This window comes from Nicotiana tabacum, chromosome 5 (genome assembly GCF_000715075.1).
Source record: "Nicotiana tabacum cultivar K326 chromosome 5, ASM71507v2, whole genome shotgun sequence".
NCBI classification, from domain to species: Eukaryota; Viridiplantae; Streptophyta; class Magnoliopsida; order Solanales; family Solanaceae; genus Nicotiana; species Nicotiana tabacum.
In genome coordinates, this window is record NC_134084.1 from 163,597,417 (window position 1) to 163,622,731 (window position 25,315).

At 35.1% G+C, this 25,315-nt stretch overlaps 3 protein-coding genes across 6 annotated transcripts; all 3 read right to left on the minus strand.

Annotated features, from left to right (window-relative positions):
• Nucleotides 1-3,960: 3,960 nt before the first annotated feature.
• On the minus strand, nt 3,961-4,650 carry LOC107804712 (epi-neemfruitin B 7-O-acetyltransferse L7AT-like). Its single transcript, XM_016628648.2, has one exon. The coding sequence runs from the start codon at nt 4,648-4,650 to the stop codon at nt 3,961-3,963; it is 690 nt and encodes a 229-aa protein (XP_016484134.2).
• LOC142181074 (vinorine synthase-like) lies at nt 4,647-5,246 on the minus strand. Its single transcript, XM_075253205.1, has one exon. The coding sequence runs from the start codon at nt 5,244-5,246 to the stop codon at nt 4,647-4,649; it is 600 nt and encodes a 199-aa protein (XP_075109306.1).
• Nucleotides 5,247-7,829: 2,583 nt separating this feature from the next.
• Nucleotides 7,830-14,365, minus strand: LOC107804723 (uncharacterized). 4 transcript variants are annotated; one of them, XR_012709970.1, is made up of 5 exons: nt 14,072-14,365; nt 13,266-13,356; nt 12,689-12,833; nt 8,356-8,468; nt 7,830-8,050 (listed from the first exon to the last, which is right to left on the minus strand). XR_012709970.1 is itself a non-coding variant. In XM_075254288.1 (4 exons), exons 1-4 carry the CDS (start codon nt 14,172-14,174, stop codon nt 8,418-8,420), a joined length of 390 nt encoding a protein of 129 aa, XP_075110389.1. In that variant the 5' UTR covers nt 14,175-14,365; the 3' UTR covers nt 8,057-8,417. The 4 variants fall into 4 exon arrangements, 1 of the variants encoding a protein (XP_075110389.1); XR_012709972.1 differs by lacking the exons at nt 7,830-8,050; nt 8,356-8,468 and adding exons at nt 13,094-13,152; nt 13,694-13,762 and having other exon boundaries at nt 12,393-12,833; XM_075254288.1 differs by lacking the exon at nt 7,830-8,050 and having other exon boundaries at nt 8,057-8,468.
• Nucleotides 14,366-25,315: the final 10,950 nt, after the last annotated feature.

Consider the following 25,315-nt stretch of genomic DNA (forward strand, 5'->3'; position numbering starts at 1 on the left):
CTACTCTACTCCATGGAAATGACGAAGTTTCTCTCAGAGAAGTTTGTTCGGCTTTGTACAGCTATGAACAAAGAAAACGAGAAAAACAGAAGGACGGAGAAGGAGAAGCACTATTTGTGAGGGGTCGTCCTCAAAGTCAAACGAGGACAAAGAAGGGAAGATCCAAGTCAAGATCCAGACCCAGTAAAGATGAATGTGCCTTTTGTCGAGAAAAAGGGCACTGGAAGAAAGACTATCCGAAGTTGAAGAATAAGGCCAAACATAACAATGGAAAGGCCATTATGGATTCAAATGTAGCTGATTGTGATGATTCAGACTTCTCATTGGTTACAATAGAGTCATCAACATCATCAGACATATGGTTGATGGACTCGGCTTGTAGCTATCATATGCGTCCCAACAGGGACTGGTTTGTGGAATTTCAAGAAGGAGAATATGGAGTCGTCCACACAGCGGATAATAGCCCTCTTACCTCATATGACATTGGTTCAATACGATTAAGGAACCATGATGGAATGATCAGAACATTAACAGATGTTCGATATGTACCGGATTTGAAGAAGAATCTCATCTCTGTGGGAGCCCTAGAATCAAAAGGGTTCAAAATCATTGCAGAAAATGGAGTGATGAGAGTATGCTCCGGTGCACAAGTGGTAATGAAGGCTAATCGGAAGAATAATAATATGTACCGCTATCATGGCAATACAGTTATTGGTACAACGACAGTGACATCCAGTGACGACAAAGAGGCAGAAACAACCAAGCTATGGCACATGCGCTTGGGACATGCTGGAGGAAAATCCTTGAAAACTCTATCAGATCAAGGATTGTTAAAAGGAGTAAAGGCTTGCAACTTGGAGTTTTGTGAGCATTGTGTCAAAGGAAAACAGACAAGGGTTAAATTTGGTACAGCGATCCATAATACTAAAGGCATTTTGGATTATGTACACTCTAATGTTTGGGGTCCTTCCAAAACACCTTCATTGGGTGGGAAGCACTATTTTGTAACCTTTGTTGATGATTTTTCTCGAAGAGTGTGGGTGTATACAATGAAAAACAAAGATGAAGTGCTGGGAATTTTTCTCAAATGGAAGACGATGGTGGAGAATCAAACAGGCAGGAGGATCAAGTGTATTCGCACAGACAATGGAGGTGAATACAAAAATGATCATTTCAATAAGGTCTGTGAAAATGATGGCATCGTCCGACACTTCACTGTTAGACATACACCACAACAGAATGGAGTGGCAGAACGTATGAACCGGACCTTGCTGGAGAAGGTACGGTGTATGTTGTCCAATGCTGGCTTGGGCAAAGAATTTTGGGCTGAGGCAATTACATATGCATGCTACCTCATTAATCGTCTATCATCTGCTGCTATTGATGGCAAGACACTGTTTGAAAAATGGTATGGAAAACCTGCTGTAGATTATAAATCTTTGCACGTGTTTGGCTCAACTGCATATTATCATGTGACGGAGTCAAAATTGGATCCAAGGGCAAAGAAGACTATTTTTATGGGAATTACTTCTGGAGTCAAAGGATACCGCTTATGGTGTCCTATGACAAAGAAAGTAATATTCAGCAGGGATGTTACTTTTGATGAATCTGCTATGGTAAATAAGGTAACAGAAGATACCAAACAAAATGAAGGTGCTTCTAAGCAGGTGGAGTTTGAGGGAAAATTTATTTTTCCTACACAAGAAGCAGAGGAGGAAACAAATGAAGATTACCCTCTGGAAGAAGATCCAGTAGAGGAGATTCCAACTCAGGAACCTCAACAACAACTTGAATCAATAGCAACCAGCAGGACAAAAAGAACAATAACGAAACTTGTTCGTCTCATAGAGACGGTTGCTTGTGCAACCTCAATTGTAGCTGATGATGTTCCTACCACTTATAAAGATGTTGTCCAAAGTTCAGAAGAAGATAAGTGGAGGATTGCCATGAATGATGAAATACAGTCCCTTCATCAGAATCATACATGGAGATTGGCCAATCTCCTTAAGGGAAAGAAAGCAATTGGGTGCAAATGGGTATTTGCAAAGAAGGAAGGATTTCCTAACCAAGTAGATGTTCGCTACAAAGCAAGATTGGTGGCTAAAGGATATGCTCAAAAGGAGGGAATTGATTACAATGAAGTATTTTCTCCAGTTGTAAAACATTCCTCCATTAGAATTATGTTGGCTTTGGTAGCACAATTGGATTTGGAACTAGTTCAGATGGATGTAAAAACTGCGTTTTTACATGGAAACTTGGAGGAGGAAATCTACATGACTCAGCCAGAAGGATTCAAAGTTGCTGGAAAAGAAAATATGGTGTGCAAACTTGAAAAATCGTTGTACGGATTGAAACAATCTTCTAGACAATGGTACAAGCGATTTGACGAGTTTATGTTGCGGCAAGGGTACAAGAGAAGCAAATACGATCATTGTGTGTATTTGCACAAGCTTAAAGATAGTTCCTTTGTATATCTTCTCCTATATGTTGATGATATGTTGATAGCTTCCAAGAATTCGGAAGAAATTGATAAGTTGAAGATTCAACTGAAGAAGGAGTTCGAGATGAAGGATCTGGGTGAGGCAAAGAAAATTCTTGGCATGGAGATAATTAGAGATAGACGTTCAAAGAAACTCTGTTTATCTCAGAAAGAATATTTGAAGAGAGTACTACAACGTTTTGGCATAGATGACAAGACTAAGCCAGTTAGTACTCCACTTGCTCCCATTTTAAGCTAAGTACTACTATGTCGCCAATGGATGAAGCTGAACGAGAGTATATGTCAAAGGTACCATACGCAAATGTTGTTGGTAGCTTGATGTATGCAATGGTTTGCACAAGGCCTGACATTTCACAAGCTGTTGGAGTTATTAGCAGATATATGCACAATCCAGGAAGGAGCATTGGCAAGCTGTGAAGTGGATTCTACGGTATATTCATAATACTGTAGATGTCGGGTTAGTTTTTGAGCAGGAAGACAATCAGTCTGTAGTTGGATATTGTGACTCAGATTTTGCAGGTGATCTGGACAAACGAAGATCAACTACTGGTTATGTGTTTACTTTTGCAAAGGCACCAGTTAGTTGGAAGTCTACTTTGCAGTCACCAGTTGCTTTGTCTACAACAGAGGCAGAGTACATGGCTATTACAGAGGCTGTGAAGGAGGCAATTTGGCTTCAAGGATTGCTAAAGGAGCTTGGTGTTGAACAAAAAAGTATCACAATTTTTTGTGATAGTCAAAGTGCTATTCAATTAGCGAAGAACCAAGTTTATCATGCAAGGACGAAGCATATTGATGTTCGGTATCATTTCGTACGAGAAATCATAGAAGAAGGAGAAGTCACATTGAAGAAAATTCATACTACGGAGAATCCTGCTGATATGCTAACTAAGGTGGTGACTGCGATCAAGTTTCAACATTGTTTGGATTTGATCAACATTGTTGAACACTAAAGATTGAAGATGAAGACACAACCAAAATTTGTTATTGAGAGAAAATTGAAGATGTGGAATTTTGCCAAGGTGGAGATTTGTTAAGTTTGGCAGAAATCTTTTGTCCCACATCAGTGGGAAAAGAATGGTTGGGGAGATTTTCCTCCTATAAAAGAAGGCTTAATGTTTAGGATTTAAACACACCTCTCATTTGCCTTCTCATCTGTTTAAGGCATTTGTATCTTCTCTCTTTAGTATTATTTCACTTGTATTTTTGGAGTGAAATAAAATATTGGTTGTGTCCGAGGAGTAGGCAAAATTAGCCGAACCTCGTAAATTCTAGTGTTCCCTTTATTGTTGTTTTATTGTCTTATTTATTATTTGGTGGCTGTCATAATTTTTGGTATAGTAGTTGTGACTTATTCACACTATATACATTTGGCTTCTGCAACAGGTGTCACTTGGATCTATGATCAAGTCCAGAACTATGAAAATTCAAAGAAAGAGATGATGCAGCAAGCTCTTTAATTATTTGGCAGATCCAAATGCTAGTAGCTGCAGCTCTTGCTCAAACACTAACATATTGTCTTCATCTTTCAAGTATACCCATGCGTCTACTCCGCCACTATCTCTTGAATCCATCAATACAACAGTACCTATGCCAAAATCTCGAATTAGACTTACCCATGAAGGTTTTCCCCAGCCAAAATCAACATCGTAAAATTGGTAGCTACACAAACTAATAATATGTGTATCTATCTCGCCTCGGAAACGTGCTGCAAAGAACTCTGCGGTGTCATAGGGAATAGCCAATATTGCCTCATCTCGACTCTGTTTATAATCCATATATTTGGAACTTATTTCTGATAATGCTTTTCTTATACAAGCGACCAAAGTGGGCAAGTCAGAGACATCATTCTCGCCTTTACGTGCTGTGGCAGGTGTAACAACGTTTCCTACACAATGGTTTGGTAATGGAGGGACAAGACGCTTTCGTATATTTACATTGTGCCCCAATTTAGATAACCTTGTCTCATTCCCTGAAGCAACCATGGCACATTTCCATATCACAGCTGATACAACTTCAACGCGAGTAGGCATTTGTACAGAATCACTGACAGCCTTAGCCTTGAGGGATGTTATAGTAGAAGCATCAAAGGCAATAAATTTAGCGACAAGTTTCTTATCAAAAAGAATTTTGGGTACGTCAAATTTCATAGGCTTGGATTGAACATGGGGAATTTTGCAGCCGCAACGAATTCTGGCACAACGACTTCAATGTTACCTCGAGCAATTGTTGACCAGGCATTGATGAGAGTGCACAATGTGGCACAATCAGCAACTTTGTGAGAAGCACGTATACCAATAGCCATACCTCCGCACTCAAAAATAGTGACTTGAACAAGTAGGGGATATAAGGCTGAATCAGGCATCAATGATCCCTCTTCTACAGTAGTTGGGAGGAACCTTTCATTGACATATGCAGGCTTTCTAAGAACATCTTCCAACTGATAGTTATGAGCAAAAGCCTCGTAAAAGGGTACTCCATCGTCGTTGCATTCAACTGAGTTATCCTTAATTCGGCCAGCAAAAGGGTAAAACCGAGCAAGAATTTCAGACAAAGATTTCTTCAAAAGGAGTAATCTTGATGATTCGCCGCCATCTAAGGGAGGAGGATAGAATAGAGCTAAGGGAACAGACATGTCTACAGCCATTTGGTCCAGAAGAGAAAATTCGTAGCATCTAAGGTGATTGGGAGTAGGAGAAAGAGGTTTAATGAGCTCCACAGAAACTATCTCAATCTTTCTTTCCATGGCTAATTACTTTAGTTACATTTCTGGCACTCAATTATGCAAACATTAAGTACTTTCATCTGCTTATATATTATAGTGATCTATCAAGTGTTTGTTTTTCTCTATATTAGTCTACGGGAGATGGGGTACCATTATGATTTTAATAATAAATCAAAACTGAGAATCATGTGGTATCAATATATCGTTGACTCAAAGTTATTGAAACTATCTCGATCTGTATCCGCTTTCATAATTTGAAGCATGGGCCAACTGGAATGGAATTTTCTCCCTGCTTACTTACAGATTTCAAACTATTAATCAAATCATTTGCAAACCGATCTCCAGCTCAAAAAGATTATGTGAATCTTCTTCGTTACGGTATGCACACGTACACTTGAATAATTAAACATGGGTAGATGAATAGTTTTCCCAATATTTCAATTTTTCACTTCTTACTCCTTCATTAGATAACGTATAAAAAATTTATTCTCCCTTTCTTAATTTGTCCAAATCAATCTTTCTTTTCCCGATCTCTTCGTATTTCAAAAACCTCTATATATTTTTTGTCTCTCTTTAATATTCTTATTCACCTTCTTTCTCCAAGAAATTTAAGCTTCCAATAGTTATATACTTTTATTGTTCTATAAAATCTTATCAAAAATTAATAATATCTCAAGAAAGATCAAATTAGTTGGCTATATTATCAATTGAAAATGACTTATTAGGGAAAATCGACTATAAAAAGGATTATTAACACTTTGTACTCAGAAAGCTAGAAAAATAGACTTTAAATAAAACCATATCGTATAACTTTCTTTTAAAAATTTAGGTCTCATATTAAATTTTGGCTTTAGGCCCCGCATATATTTGAGCCGCCCCTGCTCTGGACGTTTTCAGAAAGAGCTGTGTCCTATGGATATATGTATATAAATATAAAGTGAGAGATATGAAATATACGTTGATTAAATAATCAGCATAGAAGTATAAGATTTAATTAATATTCTGCTGATGGATTAACCAACAATCTGATCTGTAGATTTAGATATGCTATTTATTTAATTTATCTTTCGTGACGGCATTTAATTCACATCAGCTTCTAGCATTCTCTTTGTCATTCTTATTTACTCTGATTATTTTAGAAGAAGCTCTTGGCGACTTCTCCACAACCTGAAGATAAAATATGTATATTTCTGTGAGTGTTTTATCAAAAAAGAGCAAAACTGGAAGTGAGACGTGTAGAGAACTTAATCGTTGACTCAAAATTATTGAAATTGTCTCGATCTGGAATGGAATTTTCTCCCCGATTACTTAAAGATATCAATCTATTAATAAAAAAAAATTAATAATTTCCAACTCAAAAAGATTACATGAATCTTCTTCGTTTCGGTATGCACACACTTGAATAATTAACAATGGATTAACAGATCGCATATCTCCAGTAGAGGTTCCAAATAGAGTAATAAGCACGACATTAGAGCAAATATTTTGATGAATTCCTATTCATCAGAATACGCAATCCAGCCGTAGATAGCACATACTCTATAAAGTTTGAGTTGTCATTTAAAATAAGAAATGAAAATCACACGGTAACAGGAACATGTATCTCCCGTTGACTACAAGTTAATAATAGTGGGAGGCTGGGTATTACAGAGACGGATCCAGGATTTAAATTTGATGGGTTCAACCTTTAAGATTTTTAGCATTTAATCCATTATATTTTTAAAGTTATGAGTTCATATCTTCTATTTGTTGCAACTGTAATGAATTTTTTACATAAATTTGTACTCTGGGGCAAAAGTACTGTGATCAATTAAATCCGGTATCGAAGGACTGGATCCGCCCCTGCTGGAAAACTACACGGGGTATCTTCAAAACCACGTAATTAATAAAGCCATGATCAGTTCAGTTCTTAAATGATTTGTATTGATTTGACCATCGTAGAAGCTGACAACCAATTTTGCGTTGCTGTTTCTAAAGACGCCGTAGATACCTTCTTTGTCTTTTCACGAAGCTCAATTGATATTAAGCATTTAAGCTTATAATTAATGGCCTATGTGGAGGGAATGCCATTTGATGTGAATGGTTTGAGAAGGATATTTAACGATTTAAATTGATTAATCAAATAATTTAATTTGTAATCTCCAGCTCAAAAAGATTATGTGAATCCTTTTCATTTCGCGTCTTAGAGTTTGCAGATCTCAAGGAGATGCCCTGCAGGTTCCAATAATAGCACAAATATGGAGTGACGAATCCCTATTCATAAGAACTAGTATACGTACCCGCGCGATGCGCGGATTATTGTAGTAGAAATGATATAGTAGAAACAGGTCTTTATTGTAGACTAAATTTAGCGATCACATTCAAAAGAATTAAATCAAAAAGCAAATATATGAATTTCATAGGACTGTATCTATGCTAGGGACCACCAATATTTATGCACGGAAACATGATTAGCAGAGAAGGTTGGGTAACTGTAATAAGCCAAAAGCTAAAGTAGATTTCACAAAATTCACTTTCAATTCATATACACATCGTCCATAATTGCAAGGAACATAAAATAATGACACAAAATCTCAACCAATAATCAAACATATATTCATAGTAGATGTATAATAACCTATAGTTCTGTTATAATCAATTTTCGATAAGCACCAAATTCAAGAGAACATACATGCGATAGAAGGCATCATCGTTCAATTTTTACTATTAGTTACAACATTTCTAAACTAAATTAGCAATTTCTGTGTAGATTTGGATAGCTTAGCTGTTACAACATACTGGAGTAATGCTACAGAAGTACTCGACTTTAAAAAGGATTAGTCCACCTAAAAAAGCAGAAATTTTTGTTTCAAGTTATGATCAAAAAAAACAAAGAACAATTATACATATGTGTAATTCACAGTAATTAAGACATCGCCTTTTTTATTGTGGTGTACTTTGGATCAGAAGTATATGAGAACATGAGCAAGTCAGTCATGTTGGTTGATGATATACACGACGACTCACATGGATTACTAAGATCTTGGAAATACTCAATCCTTTTTAGCATAATCTATATAACAGTTTTAAGTCTTAGATGTAATGCATACATTAAAAACATTAATTCTCATCGAGAATTTAGGTCACTTACAAACATTGTAGTGATGTTGTTGTTCCAATCGAAAACACCTTCATCAGAAGCTACATATTCCTTTACAGCCAAGGCAAAGTTCTTTGTTGCATACTTGAGGTAACTTTTCTTACCTGTAGAAACAAATGTATGTTGCAGAATATTAGATTAAATAATAAGTAGAACATTTGGTACTCTTAGTGAAACAAAAGAATGTGAAATATTAGAAGATTTTACGAACAATATGTTGCCTTTATTGCTCCAGATGAATTCACTCCAACCACACATACATAGTTGCATAAAAATATGGCAACACTTACTACAACCATCCTAACGACTACTGATGTTGAAAGTCCATCAGCACGAACAACTATCTACATCAGAAACATCTCAAGCGAATTTATATAACAAAGGACCTTAGTATTGCTCCTGTTGACATTATTTTGAGAAGTAAAAAAAAAAAGAACCCGCAAAGCATCTCGAGCAAACCGTGTTGCTACACTTGATACTTGAGCATTAGCACGTAGTGACACCCATATTCCAATGTGTCGAGTAGAAACAATGATATAAGGTTTATTGTCTGTATTTTTGTTTGTTGCAGGAAAATCAAGAAGAAGAAAAAATCCTTAGGTTTGTTTAGACTGCATAGCGAAAAAAAAAACTTACACCGTTTGCTCTGATCTTTGTCCTTTATCTGAGTTTTTATAGCTATGAGAAATTCCCTTTTCTTTTTCACTTTGATAGCTCCAGCATACATGTCCTTAATCACCCTAATATAGTCAACCGGGACCCCTTTATCCTCTAAGCAGCTCCATAAGATCTTCCTAGGAACCCTATCGTACGCTTTCTCCAGAGCTGTAACAACTATAGGGGCATCAAATTACTAAGTCATACCATGAAAGTTTGGGAGAGAGTGGTAGAAATGAGAGTGCGAAGGACGGTGTCTATTTCAGACAACCAGTTCGGGTTCATGCCGGGGCGATCTACCACAGAAGCTATCCACCTTATTAGGAGGATGGTGGAACAGTACAGGGATAGGAAGAAGGATCTCCACATGGTGTTTATTGATCTGGAGAAAGCGTACGATAGGGTTCCTAGGAAGGTCTTATGGAGCTGCTTAGAGGATAAAGGGGTCCCGGTTGACTATATTAGGGTGATTAAGGACATGTATGCTGGAGCTAAGACTCGGGTTAGGACAGTAGGAGGCGACTCTGAACACTTTCCAGTTATTACGGGGTTGCACCAAGGGTCTGCGCTCAGCCCATTCCTATTTGCCCTAGTGATGGATGCACTGACTCATCATATTCAAGGGGAGGTGTCATGGTGCATGCTATTTGCTGATGACATTATTCTGATTGACGAGACACGAGGCGGCGTCAACGAGAGGTTAGAGATTTGGAGACATGCTCTTGAGTCTAAAGGTTTCAAGTTGAGTAGGACGAAGACGGAATACCTCGAGTGCAAATTTGGAGTTGAGCCGACGGAAGCGGGAGTTGAAGTGAGGCTTGACTCTCAAGTCATTCCCAAGAGGGGTAGTTTCAAGTACCTTGGATCGGTTATTCAGGGGATCGGGGAGATTGACGAGGATGTCACACACCGTATATGGGTGGGGTGGATGAAGTGGAGGTTAGCGTCGGGAGTCTTGTGTGACAAGAAAGTGCCACCATTACTAAAAGGTAAGTTTTATAGAGCAGTGGTTAGGCCTGCCATGTTATATGGAACTGAATGTTGGCCGGTAAAGAACTCACACACCCAGAAGATGAAAGTAGCAGAGATGAGGATGTTGAGGTGGATGTGCGGGCATACAAGGATGGATAAGATTAGGAATGAAGATATTCGAGAGAAGGTGGGCGTGGCCCCCATGGAGGACAAGATGCGGGAAGTAAGACTCAGATGGTTCGGGCACATTCAAAGGAGGAGCACTGATGCACCGGTGAGGAGGTGTGAGCGACTGGCTGTAGTGGGCACGCGGAGAGGTAGAGGGCGACCTAAGAAGTATTGGGGAGAGGTGATCAGACAGGACATGACGCGACTTAGGATTACTGAGGACATGGCCCTTGACAGGGAATTGTGGAGGTCGAGCATTAAGGTTGTAGGTTAAGGGAAAGTTGTGAATATTTCTACAGCACAATAGAGTGAGAATAGCTAGTTAGGAGTTAGACTAAGAATATAATTGGTCGTCTATTGATGCAGGGCTTTAAATGCTAGTTTTACTATACTAGCCATTTATTTCGTATTTCGTATTCTGTATTTCATATCTCTTATATTGCTGTTATTGTATTATGCATTTTTATGGTACTAATATATCGGCTCCTGTTGCTTTTTTGAGCCGAGGGTCTCCTGGAAACAGCCTCTCTACCCTTCGGGGTAGGGGTAAGGTCTGCGTACATATTACCCTCCCCAGACCCCACTTGTGGGATTATACTGGGTTGTTGTTGTTGTTGTTGTTGTTGTTTGATAGCTCATTTTATTGCTTATTTGCAATTTTAGGCTGGTGTTGGTGCTCCTGTTGGTAAGAGCCAATATTCTCATTAACTTTTGTGTCAAATGCTGCATCTCGCACAATGTGTCGCACTCAATGACACAAAGTGCTGATCTTCACACTCCATATCGAACCAGAGTAGCCAAAGTTGCAGCTCAATATCGCACACAAATTTTGCATTACTTGGTTCCCTTTGCAGCACATTGATACAAAAAATTAAGCTTCACATTGGAGTTTATAACTTTTTGTGAGCTTTATTCACGCAGATATTAATTCTATCAGATTATAAAAGGGGAGTTTCTACAGCGTATCACAAAAAAAAATTTCCACTTGGAGGAAGAAGTTTATATTTCTTACTATATGGATCATAGAATAATTTAATGCAAGAAAAAGAACTAAACTCAACAAACACCAAAGTATCTGAATTTATGAGTTAGCACAGACTTTAGCTTCCAAATAAATGCATTTATGACAGGCCATATTTAGGTGCTGACTAAGTTAAGATGGCAATATACTTATAGCTTAGAAATTGATTGTGAATTTGTGATGGAACTTACCTTAAACTCTATGAATCTAAAGGTTCCATCAGATCTTAAAGGAAACAATAAAGATGACCATACATGAGCAGTTTCTAAGGCTGCAATCATTGAAAATGATAAATCAAATAAACGCATTTTTACCACCTACGCCAAATGATAGTGGCCCTGATTCCATTGTGTTCACGTTTCTTGTTTCAACATGTGGTGTGAATGGTGTACACAACTATATTATTTCGCTAGTTTTTAACATATGTATCTTAAGATGGCCCTCTAGCAAGTACAGATGAGTCCTGCAATTATCTATTAGATTACTGCAGACCACAAGATAAATCACGACCAGGTACAAATTTCAAAGAAACCAGAATATGACTACCACTTGCTATGTTGGATCTAGACACATTGAGTAATCTCTGTATCCATTCAAAATATTTGTTTTGAGCCTTTCCACTCATAGTATCTTATGATAGATTTGGTTGTAAATTGTGGCCATATGTACAAGTGCTAGAGCACGATGACTTATGCTCCCCGAAGCTTTAAGGTTTCATCCACTTGAATTTACATAGCTCTAAGACTCCATATATCAAGCATTTGAATCTGGAGATGTAAGTAGTACTTTTGGTGAAACCTTAGGTTAATAATATAAGCACAGATATTTTTCATGGCTTTTCTCGACACATTTCTTGTTTTCGACTGTTGATCATTGACAATATCTTCTATTGCAGGTCAATATCTGATGTTTCTAGTGATCTTACAATAAAAGTCGGAACAACCAGTTTTGCTCCTCACAAGGTACAAAGATGAAGTATTAGATGTTTCTTCTTCTCATGTAATTTGATCTATTAATATCTTCTTAATCATTGGAGTGCTCAAGTCTAGCAAAAGTAGAAGTTGTGCGAGAAATAGGTAGGCATAGGCAAACGTATTTAAAATGTGTATAGCCAAGCCACAGAGAAATAGAATGGTATATTTATGAAAACTGGAAACTCTAATTAGAAAGGATAAGAGAATGTTAAAATTAAAACTGCTTACAATTATTTACTGGTCAAATTTACTTTTAAACAACAATTCAAGTTGGCTTAGATGCAAGAATAGAAGAGATTATGAGGTTCTATTCAATGCTTACTTATTCTGATACAAGTGGATTGTAAAGCTTCTGCTCTAAAGCCTTGGAATTCCATTCTATACTAAATTCTAATGCTATGTCTTCCATCAATTGAGCTTCATCTCATTTGTAGCTACTGAGTTTAAGTTTTGAACAAACTTTCAAGAAAGAAAATTTGTTATGTTTTTTAGAGCTAGAGGGAAAAACTAAAGTTGAAAGATGACTGAGTACCTCTTTATTGAGATAACATTCAAGGGAATTTCTATATATATCAGTAAATACACTTCTTAGTTGGCGTAATTCTGGCACGTCGGCGAGTCTTGCTGCTGCAAAAATCAAAGATGATACAACTTCTCTGCACTCCTTGGGACATTTCCTATGAAGAAAAATTACCCAGAATGAACTAACATGTGGTAAATCATCTTGTATTGAGAAGGGGGAAAAAGTAGTCAAAATCAGTTATGAAAATTTTCTTTCTGCACAACCTTTGTATAAAGCAACAGTTGTTGTAACTAAATCTTGTATTGAAAAAAAATAAAGGTAGTCTGAAATCAGTTATGAAATTTTTTCATACAACCTTTATATAAAGCAATGGTCTTTATAGCTTAATCTTCTATGTATGTGACAAAAACATACCTGAGCAGAACAACATCAAAACAGAACTCATGCTTTTCAATATATGCAGTGAAGTCCACCTTATAAAACCAAACATCAGTTCCTCCCAAATATTTAACGGTAAAATTAAATTTATCCTAAAAAATTGGTAAAAATTAAATTTAAGTCACTATGAGCTTATTGATATAGTTACCTTCTTAATTTTAACATAACTTTTCCGCAATACTGAGGCTTGAGAATTCGATAGTCAGGGATGGGAATTGGTCTTGTAATATTGTATGTATCTGAAATAGAAACTCATTTGCTTGAACAACTAGACCTTAAAAATTGTAACAATAGTGAATTGTATAAATTTTGGTCATACACATAATAGGTTCCTTTATGGCCTTTGGCTAACTGAAAAGACTGAGCCACAAGCCAAGAAAATAGTATGACCATATATTTAGATGCCAAATGAAATAAATATCACACAATGATATTTACGCATATGTAAACAATGATAAATAGAAAGTAATTATAAGTTTTAAACAATATCTTTTCATCCATTAGAATAATCTCAATTGAAAAAGGGCTATCAGGTCTGTGACGATCCGGATTTTCCCATATTCCGACAATACGAACCTTTAATTTCCAATTCATTAACTTGATATTAATTTCGCTAACAAAATTGATTTCAGCCGCCATTAAGTCCTGGAATAGGCAGAGGTATTTATAAATATAAGTAAAAACTCCAACAAAATGCTTCTAAAAACACATATAAGGCAATAGATCATCTGAAATAATTGACTTGTTGCTGATGATTCTCCGAAAAATGCATGTGAAAGGCAATGATGGCACATGAGCAAGAATCTGTGGTAAACCCCAAGATTGGTAAACAGCAGTTTCCATAGATACTGGGTTTTTTATATAACAAAATCCGTCAACAAACTTCACAGAAATTATCAATACAATCTCAACTGGAATAAAGATTGTTCGTGAAATAGAAATCATATCAATCACCTTTTATAGTCCAGAGTTGCTGTTTTATATGCACACAAGGGAGAAAAAATAGAACTATAAATCGTAAAAGTAGAAAACTGATTTGACAGAACTGTGAAATCATGGTACTGAGAATCCAGGGCAGAAAAAATCGTGGATGAGGAGATGAAATCGTGGTGAGAGAACGTGGTTGAAGCGCCAAATTTGCAGGACTGGAATCCAACGCAGAAAAATTCGTGGGCGAGGAGTTGAAAGAGATCGTGGGATTGAAGCCCAAACTTAGGGGGATTGGTATTTTTAGGGCAAATAGGCGTAGGAATGTTTACCTAAAATAACTAATTTGTCCTAAAGTTGCCACATGCATTTTATGGACACAACATTTAGCAAAATATCAGGGATGACTTCTTTCCTTTTAAATATATATATTAATTTTCAAGAATCAATTCTATTTGTTTTTAGTATATTGCTATTTTTTTTTTTGTTCTCTTTTTTAGGTTCTGTGCTGTGAGAATTTGGGCTGAATTTTTTTTCTTATTGCTTGTCTTTGTGATACGGTGCTTTGTGGAATCTTTTGCTATTTTCTTTAATTTTTTTTAAAAACTTTTAGTTCAAAGATTGAGTTTCTGATTGTTATCTATACAATTCAAAAAGTAAAAAAGAAAAAAATCATTTTCTAATATGTGGATACATTGTATGATAAATTAGTGGATTTTGTTTTAAGTTTTACAAAATCCCGAGATTTGCTAAGGTTTGTTTAAAAAGAGAAATTAATTTTACCTAAAATAACTAATTTGTCCTAAAGTTGCCACATGCATTTTATGGACACAACATTTAGCAAAATATCAGGGATGACTTCTTTCCTTTTAAATATATATATTAATTTTCAAGAATCAATTCTATTTGTTTTTAGTATATTGCTATTTTTTTTTTTGTTCTCTTTTTTAGGTTCTGTGAGAATTTGGGCTGAAATTTTTTCTTATTGCTTGTCTTTGTGATACGGTGCTTTGTTGAATCTTTTGCTATTTTCTTTAATTTTTTTAAAAAACTTTTAGTTCAAAGATTGAGTTTCTGATTGTTATCTATACAATTAAAAGAGTAAAAAAAAAATGAATTTCATTTTCTAATATGTGGATACATTGTATGATAAATTAGTGGATTTTGTTTTAAGTTTTACAAAATCCCGAGATTTGCTAAGGTTTGTTTAAAAAGAGAAATTAATTTTACCTAAAATAACTAATTTGTCCTAAAGTTGTCACATGACATTTTATGGACACAACATTTAGCAAAATATGAGGGATGACTTCTTTCCTTTTAAATAAATATAGATACGCATTCCATCAGTTGATAGCACACGATACAGTTTGACTTCTTAGAGCCTGTTTGGCCAAGCTGTCAAAATCTGCTTATTTTAAAAAGTATTTTTTTTCAGAATTACTTTTTCCGGAAGTACTTTTGAAAAAAACAGTTTGTGTTTGGCCAATTCATTTAAGAAGTAATTTTTGCAATATTTGTTAAACAAATTGTATTTGGCCAATGTTTCTAAAAAGTGCTTTTGAGTGTCAAATTACCAAAAAGGATAGTATCAAGGTCTTATAATTATTTTAAAAGAAAAATAAACTTAAATATTTATTGTAAGAGACTTTCATTATTTTTTATTTTATTTAATTAAAATATAAAATATAAAGTAAACAAACATAATAAAGATTTAACTCAACTTTGCATATATAGTTATACCAAAGTATATAATATTATCTAGTATAATTACTTATTGTTACACAATGATTTGAATAATCAAAATACGTCATTTCTCATGAATTAGAAGTCTATTCCACAAATTACTATATACTGAAAATCCACCATGAAATAATAAATAAAGTCACTCACACATGATAATATTTTTCAACAATTTCATCTCTGCTTCTACCACACAACACCTCCATATTAGTAGAAAATTTGTCTTGCATTTCTAAAGGAATATTAGAAGAACCATCTCCTTCCTCAATCTTTGCAGTAGTGTCTTCATAACATAATAATTGAATTACTTATCAGTAGAAAAATATCGTTGGATGAAATTATGTGTAGCCATGGTAGTTGTAACTAGATGATTCTGAGTGACAAACTTGAAATATGGCATTGAGCGTAAAATAAAAATAATTTTAAAAAGTAACTGATTATTAGCAACACATAATGTATAATTTTTTTTTTTTAAAATTTAAATTAGAAACTAATTATTACCTAACCTAACCAACTTTGTCATAATTGCCTAGCGGCCTATTGTGAGACTGCTACTTGGATTAATGTGGATATTTTTTTCTTCATCTTTTAATAATATATAGAGAGATTATGTGATGAAATTATAAATTTATTATCTATTTGTAGGTAATTTTCACAAATTAGATTTGATAACTATTTTAAAGATCCGAGAACAATAGCTTATAACAGAAAAAATTATAAATGATTATTTGTAGGAAAAAAATTGATAATCCAAAGAAGGAGGTACATAATTTGCTTTAGTGTTAAGAAAGAAGAAGATAATTTGAAAAGTTACAAGACATTACACCCAAAAAAAGTCAAAAACAAGAAAAGTCAATAAAGAATTTAGAAAGTTACAATATGATTCATGTATATGATATTTTTAAATTTAAGAGAATGATAAAAATAAAAACAAATATGAAAAAAAAACTTAAATTAGTAGTGGATAATTTGAAAAGTATAAATTTTAAGGTGGGGATAGTTTTTGTCTTGAATAAATTAATTTTCTACTTCTGCTTTTTGGAAGAAGCTAGAATTTTCTGCTTCTTCCCAAAAGCAGAAAAACTACTTTTGCTGTTGGCCAAAAGTACTTCTTTATCTTGGCCAAACAACTTAAATTTTTAAAGAAAAGTACTCTTTTGCGGGGAATTCTACGTTTGGCCTCCTAGAAGCTTGGCCAAGCAGGCTCTTATTAAAAATAGGCCAAATACATTTGAACCCTACTAAGAGCTTATTTGGCCAAGTTTCTAATGATTTATAAGAATACGCATTCCATCAGTTGATAGCACATGATACATTTTGACTTCTCACTAAAAATAGGCCAAATACATTTGAACACCTATTAAGAGTCTATTTGGCCAAGTTGTTTTTCTCCCTGTTTACTTAACGATTTAAATTGATTAATCAAATAATTTATAATCTCCAGCTCAAAAAGATTATGTGTGTTATGAATAGTTTGTACATTAGATACTACATTGGATGCTCATGTTGTGAATAACTTAAAGATTAATCTCCTACTTTATGTCCATCATCTTTACTTTTTATGCCTATAAAAGGCCATGTAATTGCAATGGAAAGATACACCAAAGTGAAAGAAGAAAATACTTCTCCCTTCTTTCTATCTCTTCTTATTTACATTTTATTGTATTGCTTTTATTTTATAATACGTTATCAGCACGAAGCTCTAATTTTATTCTTAACTCCCGCTAAGTTGAGCCATATTTTATTAAGGTATGTATCATTATAATCATTTTATTTATGGCAGTACATATCATATGCTCACTGTTTGCAAATTACTTGTGCGCTTGAGCATCTTAAATAGTTTAAGTACATTGCAGTGATAAAATAACTATTTCCTTCTGTGCTCAACTCTTAGAGGACCTCAAAGTCATCAAACTAGCTATGCACTAATGTCATACTTATAATATTCATGGACTCCCTCGATCAAAACACATCTTTAAGGCATTTTGAAGAACTGTGAGAAATGAATTGACAAGCAATAATTTTATAGTTTAATTACTTTATATTTATTGGAACATATAAATAATGTTAGTCACGTTCGATTCTATTAACACATATATATCAATAATATAAAGTGAAATGAAACAAATATGTAATTTCTACTTTATGGCAAGAATAAAATGAAATAGTAGATTGTTAACAGATATAGCTCTATTTTTATTCTTTTACCTTAATCGTTTTGTTTTCATTAATTGTTTATTATTATAATTATTTCTCTAACTTATTCATCTTTTATGATAGTTTTCACTATGTCAAATTTATCAAAACTTGTGGCACTTGACATCACCGGGAGAAACTATTTATCATGGGTCCTTGATGCTGAAATTCACCTTGACGCTAAAGGTCTTGGAAATACTATTATACAAGGAAATGAAGCATCAAATCAGGATAAAGCGAAGGCCATGATTTTCCTTTGTCATCATCTACATGAAGGGTTAAAAACTGAATATTTAACCGTAAAAGATCCACTTGAATTATGGATTAATTTGAAGGATCGGTATGACCACCTAAAACTTACGGTATTACCGAAAGCTCGGTATGAGTGGATACATTTAAGGTTGCAAGACTTTAAAACCGTAAGTGAGTATAACTTTGCTATCTTTAAAGTAAGTTCTCTATTAAAATTATGTGGAGACACTATCACAGATGAGGACTTATTGGAAAAAACATTTTCTACTTTTCACGCTTCAAATGTGATGCTACAACAACAATACCGTGAAAAAGGTTTTAAGAAATATTCTGAGTTAATCACATGCCTACTTGTGGCAGAGCAGAATAATACTCTATTAATGAAAAATCATGAAGCCCGTCCCACTGGGTCAGCTCCATTTTCGGAAGTGAATGTTGTAGCAGCATATGATAAGTTTGAAAGAAAACAAAATAATTACCGTGGTCGTGGACATGGTCGTAAACGTGGACGCGGCAGGGGGCGAAACAATTATCGTCATTATGGTGGAAATAAATTGGAGAACAATAAGGGTTCTCAAATTAATCATTCAAAAGGTAAAACTAGTATGGGTCACCGATGTGATATGAGAGGTCATTGGGCACGCATTTGTCATACGCCCGAACATTTTGTCAAACTTTATCAAGCCTCCCTCAGAAAAAAAATAATGTGGAGGCACACTTGACCTTTCAAAATAATGATGATGAAGCAGGTCCCTCAAACAAATATGATTCTAAGGCACATCTTGCATATAAAGATGATGATTTTGAAGGCCTAACAAATATTACTCATTTAGAAGCTGGAGACTTCTTTGAGGATATTGACTGAAGAACTAATCATCTTACTGGGGAATGAAGCTATAAAAGTTGTTATTTTTATGTTTGCAACTAGTTTATTTTTCTTGAGTGTATTTTCCTAATGCATCACGTGTTGCTAGTTTCTATATTCCTAATGTATTTCTTAATATTTTTTTCTGCTTGTCTTTCATATTTCTTATGATGTATTATTTGTCTTTTTTTTATGAAGAATATGAAAATTCCCCGGTCTTCAATTGGACTCAAGATTAATAAAGATGATATATGTCTTCTGGATAGTGCTACAACACACATTATTTTAAAAGATAAGAGATATTTCTCTTATTTGGTAATGAAAGAAGCGAATGTTAATACAATATCCGGTAGTACAAGATTAATTGAAGGTTCTAGAAGAGCCAATTTATTACTACCAAAAGGAACAAATTTGGCTATTGGTGAAGCACTATATTGTAGTAAATCTCAAAGAAACTTATTAAGTTTCAAAGATATTCGCCAAAATGGCTATCATACTGAGACTACAAATGGTGAAAAGATTGAATATCTTTATATTACTACAATAATGTCCGGTAAGAAATATGTACTTGAAATGTTACATGCTCTTTCCTCCAGCTTATACTGCACAAGTATTAGCAGGATTGAAACACATGCCTTAGTAAACGAGAAGTTTACTAATCAAGATAATTTCATTATTTGGCATGACCGGTTGGGCCATCCTGGTTCTAATATGATGTGTAAAATAATTGAGAATTCACATGGACCTGCAATGAAGAATCAGAAGACTCTTCAATTTAAGGAATTCTCTTGTGCTGCATGTTCTCAAGGAAAATTAATTATTAGACCATCAACTATTAAAGTTAGGATGGAATCCCCTGCATTTCTGGAACGTATACAGGGTGATATATGTGGGCCCATTTACCCTCCATGCGGACCATTCAAATATTATATGGTTTTGGTAGATGCATCTACAAGATGGTCACATGTGTGCTTACTATCAACTCGCAATATGGCATTTGCGAGATTGTTGGCTCAAATAATAAAGCTAAAAACACAATTTCCAGATTATGCAATTAAGACAATTCATCTTGATAATGCTGGTGAGTTTACATCCCAAGCCTTTAATGATTATTGTATTTCAACTGAGATAACAATTGAGCATTCGGTTGCTCATGTTCATACACAAAATGGTCTAGCAGAATCATTGATCAAACGCCTCCAATTAATTGCTAGACCAATTCTTGGGAGAACAAGACTTCCCATTCAGTATGGGGTCATGCTATTTTGCACGCAGCAGCGCTTGTGCGGATAAGACCCACAAGTTATCATAAAGTCTCCCCATTGCAATTGGCTTTTGGTCAGGAGCCAAATATTTCCTATCTTATGATCTTTGGTTGTGCGATATATGTTCCAATTGCTCCACCACAACGCATAAAGATGGGTCCTCAAAGAAGGTTGGGGATATATGTTGGATTTGAATCTCCTTCTATTATAAAATATCTAGAGCCAATGACTGGAGATTTATTTACGGCAAGATTTTCTGATTGCCATTTTGATGAATCAGTATATCCAACATTAGGGGGAGAAAATAAGCAACTGAAAAAGAAGATAGATTGGAATGCATTATGACTGTCTCATTTAGATCCTCGAACAAATCAATGTGAACAAGAGGTTCAAAAGATTATTCATTTAAAAATATTACAAATCAATTGTCAGATGCATTCACTGACCTACCAAGGGTGACTAAGTCACATATTCCAGCTGCTAATGCTCCAATTCGAGTTGATATCCCGGCAGGACAATTAATTAAAGCAAATGAGTCTAATCCATGCTTAAAATGTGGTAGACCAATCGGTTCTAAAGATAAAAATCCTCGAAGAAGAAAATGAGCAAGTGATCAAAGTAAACATAACACAAAGGTAGTAGCTCAAGAAGAGCCCCAAGACGTAACAAATGATAAGACCTTAGGGGAGGTCCAGGTACCTGAAAATAATGAGAATGAAGAGATATCAATAAGTTACGTCTTAACCGGGAAAAGATGGAGCCGAAATAATATTGTTATCGATAACATTTTTGCTTATAATGTTGCTGTTGAAATAATGCAACAAGATGAGGATCTTGAACCAAAATTTGTTAATGAATGTAGACAGAGAAATGATTGGCCAAAATGGAAAGACGATATCCAGGCAGAGTTAACTTCACTTGTAAAACGCGAAGTCTTCTGACTCATAGTTCGAACACCTGAAGGCATAAAGCCAGTAGGGTATAAATGGATTTTTGTACGAAAACAAAATGATAAAAATGAAGTCATTAGATATAAAGCGCGACTTGTGGCACAAGGGTTTTCCCAAAGGCCTGGAATTGATTATATGGAGATATATTCTCCTGTAGTGGATGCTATCACCTTCAGGTATCTCATAAATATGGCAGTGCAAGAAAAACTTGATATGCATCTAATGGATGTTGTTACAACCTATTTGTATGGATCATTAGACAACGAAATTTTTATGAAAGTACCTGAGGATTTAAAGTGCCAGAAGCATATAAAAGTTTTCGAGAAACTTGTTCAATAAAGCTTCAGAAATCTTTATACGGATTGAAACAATCAGGTTGTATGTGGTACAATCGCCTGAGTGAATACCTGTTGAAAGAAGGGTACAAGAATGATCCAATTTGTCCTTGTGTCTTTATAAAAAGGTCTGGATCTGAATTTGTTATAATCACCGTGTATGTTGATGATTTAAATATCATTGGAACTCCCGAGGAGCTTCCAAAAACAGTAGACTGTTTGAAGAAAGAATTTGAAATGAAAGATCTTGGAAAGACAAAATTTTGTCTTGGTCTACAAATTGAGTATATGAAAGATGGATATTTGTCCATCAATCAACATACACCGAAAAGATTTTAAAGCAATTCTATATGGATAAAGCATATCCATTGAGTACCCCGATGGTTATGAGATCACTTGATATAAAGAAAGATCCATTCCGACCTCATGAAAATGATGAAGAGCTTCTTGGTGCCGAAGTACCATATCTTAGTGCAATTGGGGCATTAATGTATCTTGCTAATAATTCCCGACCAGATATAGCTTTCTTAGTAAGTTTATTGGCAAGATTTAGCTCGTCGCCAACACAAAGACACTGGAATGGTATTAAACATATATTCAGATACCTCCAAGGGACCATTGATATGGGTTTATTTTATTCAAATGAATCCAAGCCATCAATGATTGATTATGCAGATGCAGGATATTTGTCTGATCCACACAAAGGTCGATCTCAGACAGGCTATTTATTTACAAGTGGAGGTACAGCCATATCATGGCGTTCGACAAAACAAACTATGGTTGCTACTTCTTCAAATCATGCAGAGATAATAGTCATTCACGAAGCAAGTCGAGAATGCGTTTGGTTGAGATCTATAACTCAACACATTCAGCAAACATGTGGTCTTTCTTCGAAAGAGAATATTCCAACAATATTGTATGAAGACAATGCTGCATGCATAGCTCAATTGAAAGGAGGATATATCAAAGGAGATAGAACAAAACACATTTCACCGAAATTCTTTTTCACTCATGATCTTCAGAAGAATGGTGAAATAGATGTACAACAAGTTCGTTCAAGTGATAATTTGGCTGATCTGTTCACTAAGGCATTACCAACCTCAATATTTGAAAAGCTGATATATAAGATTGGAATGCGTCGTCTTCGAGACATTAAGTGATTTTTCATCAGGGGGAGTAACTACACGCTGCACTCTTTTCCTTAACCAAGGTTTTGTCCCACTGGGTTTTCCTGGTAAGGTTTTTAATGAGGCAGCAAGCAATGCATATTATTAATAACTATGTACATCCCAATATTTTTTTTTGTAAGTTCTTAATGAGGCACATTATCTTACATGGACATTCAAAAGGGAGTGTTATGAATAGTTTGTACATTGGATGCTACATTAGATGTTCATGTTGTGAATAACTTAATGATTAAATCTCCTACTTTATGTCCATCATCTTTACTTTTTATGCCTATAAAAGGCCATGTAATTGCAATGGAAAGATACACCAAAGTGAAAGAAGAAAACATTTTTCCTTTTTTTCTATCTCTTCTTATTTACATTTTACTGCACTGCTTTTATTTTATACCAATGTGAATCTTCTTTTTTTTTTGTGTGCACACACTTAAATAATTAATAATGGGTTAAAGTTCGCAGATTTCCAGGAGTGCTCTAAAGGTTCAAAGCAGCACATATTCTATTCAGTTTGAGTTGTCATTAAAAATAAGAAATGAAACTTACATGGTAACATGACATGCATATCTCGTTGACTACAAGTTAAAAGCAAATTTCACTTGAATTTTTATATGACATGGCACTCCAAAATAAATAAATAAATAACATTTGGAATTAATCTCCAATGATATTAAGTTTACTTTTCTTGTTTTGATTTCTTTGTAATAATATTTTAACTCATTATTAATGCAAAAAAATATGATTTGACTATTTCTCCCTTGGTAATACACTCATGTGTTTAGTGAATTTTATAAACACCTTTTAAATTAGCAGAAAATTCGTTGTAACAGCTTCAAACAGTTCAATATCAAACTCCAAATTTACAAGTTTGATATGTCTCATGCCTTTGAATTGTTACAAAATAATCAAAACAAAAAAATAAGCATAATTTCGTAAACTACAAAGGAGATTAGTGTTGCAAAGAGGAAACATAGGGAAGGTCTCTAAAATTAAACCGTTTATACTATAGTTTATTAAGCTAACCAACTATCTTGGAATGTCATGTCATAATATTTGATATAAAATATAAAAATTGAGGTGGGATTTATTTTTAGTTAACTTAGTTAAAGTTAGGTGACTTTTATGTGACAAAAAAAAGTGATTTTTGTGTGATAAACTTTAAGTTGAATGATTTTTGTGTGACCAAAAATAAGAAAATGATTTTTGTGTTACAAACTCGAAATTGAATAACTACACGTGACAACACAATCTGCTTTGCTGTTTCTAGTGACGCCGTTGATACCTTCTTTGTCTTTTGATGAAGCTCCATTAATATTAAGCCTAAGTGAAGGGAATGTCATTTGATGTGAATGGTTTGAGAAGCATATCATATTTATTCACTTCCTTGCTAGTAAGGATATGAACCCTGATACCTGCATGAGGACTGTTATCGTTGCTAGGTGATTGGAGAAGTTATTGTTGTATTACTGATTATTGTTCCTGTTAAACCAAAGGTTCCTTATGCTAAAGGAGAATAGGTCAGTTCTGTAACGACCTAACCGGTTGTTTTGAGCTCTAGCGCATCGTTCAACAATTTGGGGCCATGAGCAGCTTCACTTTAGGTATTATGACTTGTACGCATAGTTAGAATTGCATTTCGGGTAGTTCAGAGTTGATTTGGAAAGAGAATTCTCGTTTCGGAAGCTTTAAGTTGAAAGAATTAACTAAGATTAGATTTCAGAGTAAACGACCTCGGAATCGGGATCTGAAGGTTCCAGTAGGTTCGTATGAGGATTTCGGACTTGAGCGTATGCCTGGATCGGGTTTTGGATGATCCGGGAGCGTTTTGGCGCTTATTGTGGAAGTTAGCATTTTGAAAGAAAATTTCATAAGTTTGGGTGGAAGTGCAATTCAGTGTTATCAATGTCCGTTTGGGATTCCGAGCCTGGGAGTAGCTCCATATGGTGATTCTGGTGTAGGGAGCGCGATCGGAAGTGAATTCGGAGGTCCGTAGGTCATTTTGGAGTCATTTTGGCTAAAGATAGAAATTTGAAGGTTTTTGAGAAGTTTGACCGGAAGTGGACCTTTTGATATCGGGGTCGGATTCCGATTCCGGAAGTTAGAGTAAGTTCGTAATGCCAAATATGACTTGTGTGCAAAATTTAAGGTCAATCGGGCGTGATTTGACGAGTTTCAGCATCGAATGTAGAAGTTTGAAAATGGAAAGTTCATAAAGCTTGAATTGGAGCGTGATTCATGGTTTTAGCGTTGTTTGATATGATTTGAGGCCTCGAGCAAGTCCGTAATGTGTTTTGAAACTTATTGGCATGATTGGTTTGGGTCCCAGGGGCCTCGGGTGGATTCCGAATGATTAACAGATCAAATTTGGAATTTGGGGAAAGGCTGCAACTGCTGGTATCTGGTGTGACCGTCCCTGCGAGGTTGTGGCTGCAGGTGCAGAGCCGCAGAATCGGCCTGGGAGTCGCAGGAGCGAAAAAGAGGCAGCCA

Bases quoted from the DNA above. Each gene is read 5' to 3' on its own strand.
- LOC107804723 (XM_075254288.1), bottom strand. From the start codon at position 14,174: ATGATTTCACAGTTCTGTCAAATCAGTTTTCTACTTTTACGATTTATA. The intron at 12,834-13,265 runs GTAACTATATCA...TTTTCTTCATAG, and splicing joins GTTATGTTAAAATTAAGAAG to GAAATGTCCCAAGGAGTGCA. The intron at 8,469-12,688 runs GTACTCAGTCAT...TTGTTTCTACAG, and splicing joins AATGTTATCTCAATAAAGAG to GTAAGAAAAGTTACCTCAAG.
- LOC142181074 (XM_075253205.1), bottom strand. From the start codon at position 5,246: ATGGAAAGAAAGATTGAGATAGTTTCTGTGGAGCTCATTAAACCTCTT.
- LOC107804712 (XM_016628648.2), bottom strand. From the start codon at position 4,650: ATGAAATTTGACGTACCCAAAATTCTTTTTGATAAGAAACTTGTCGCT.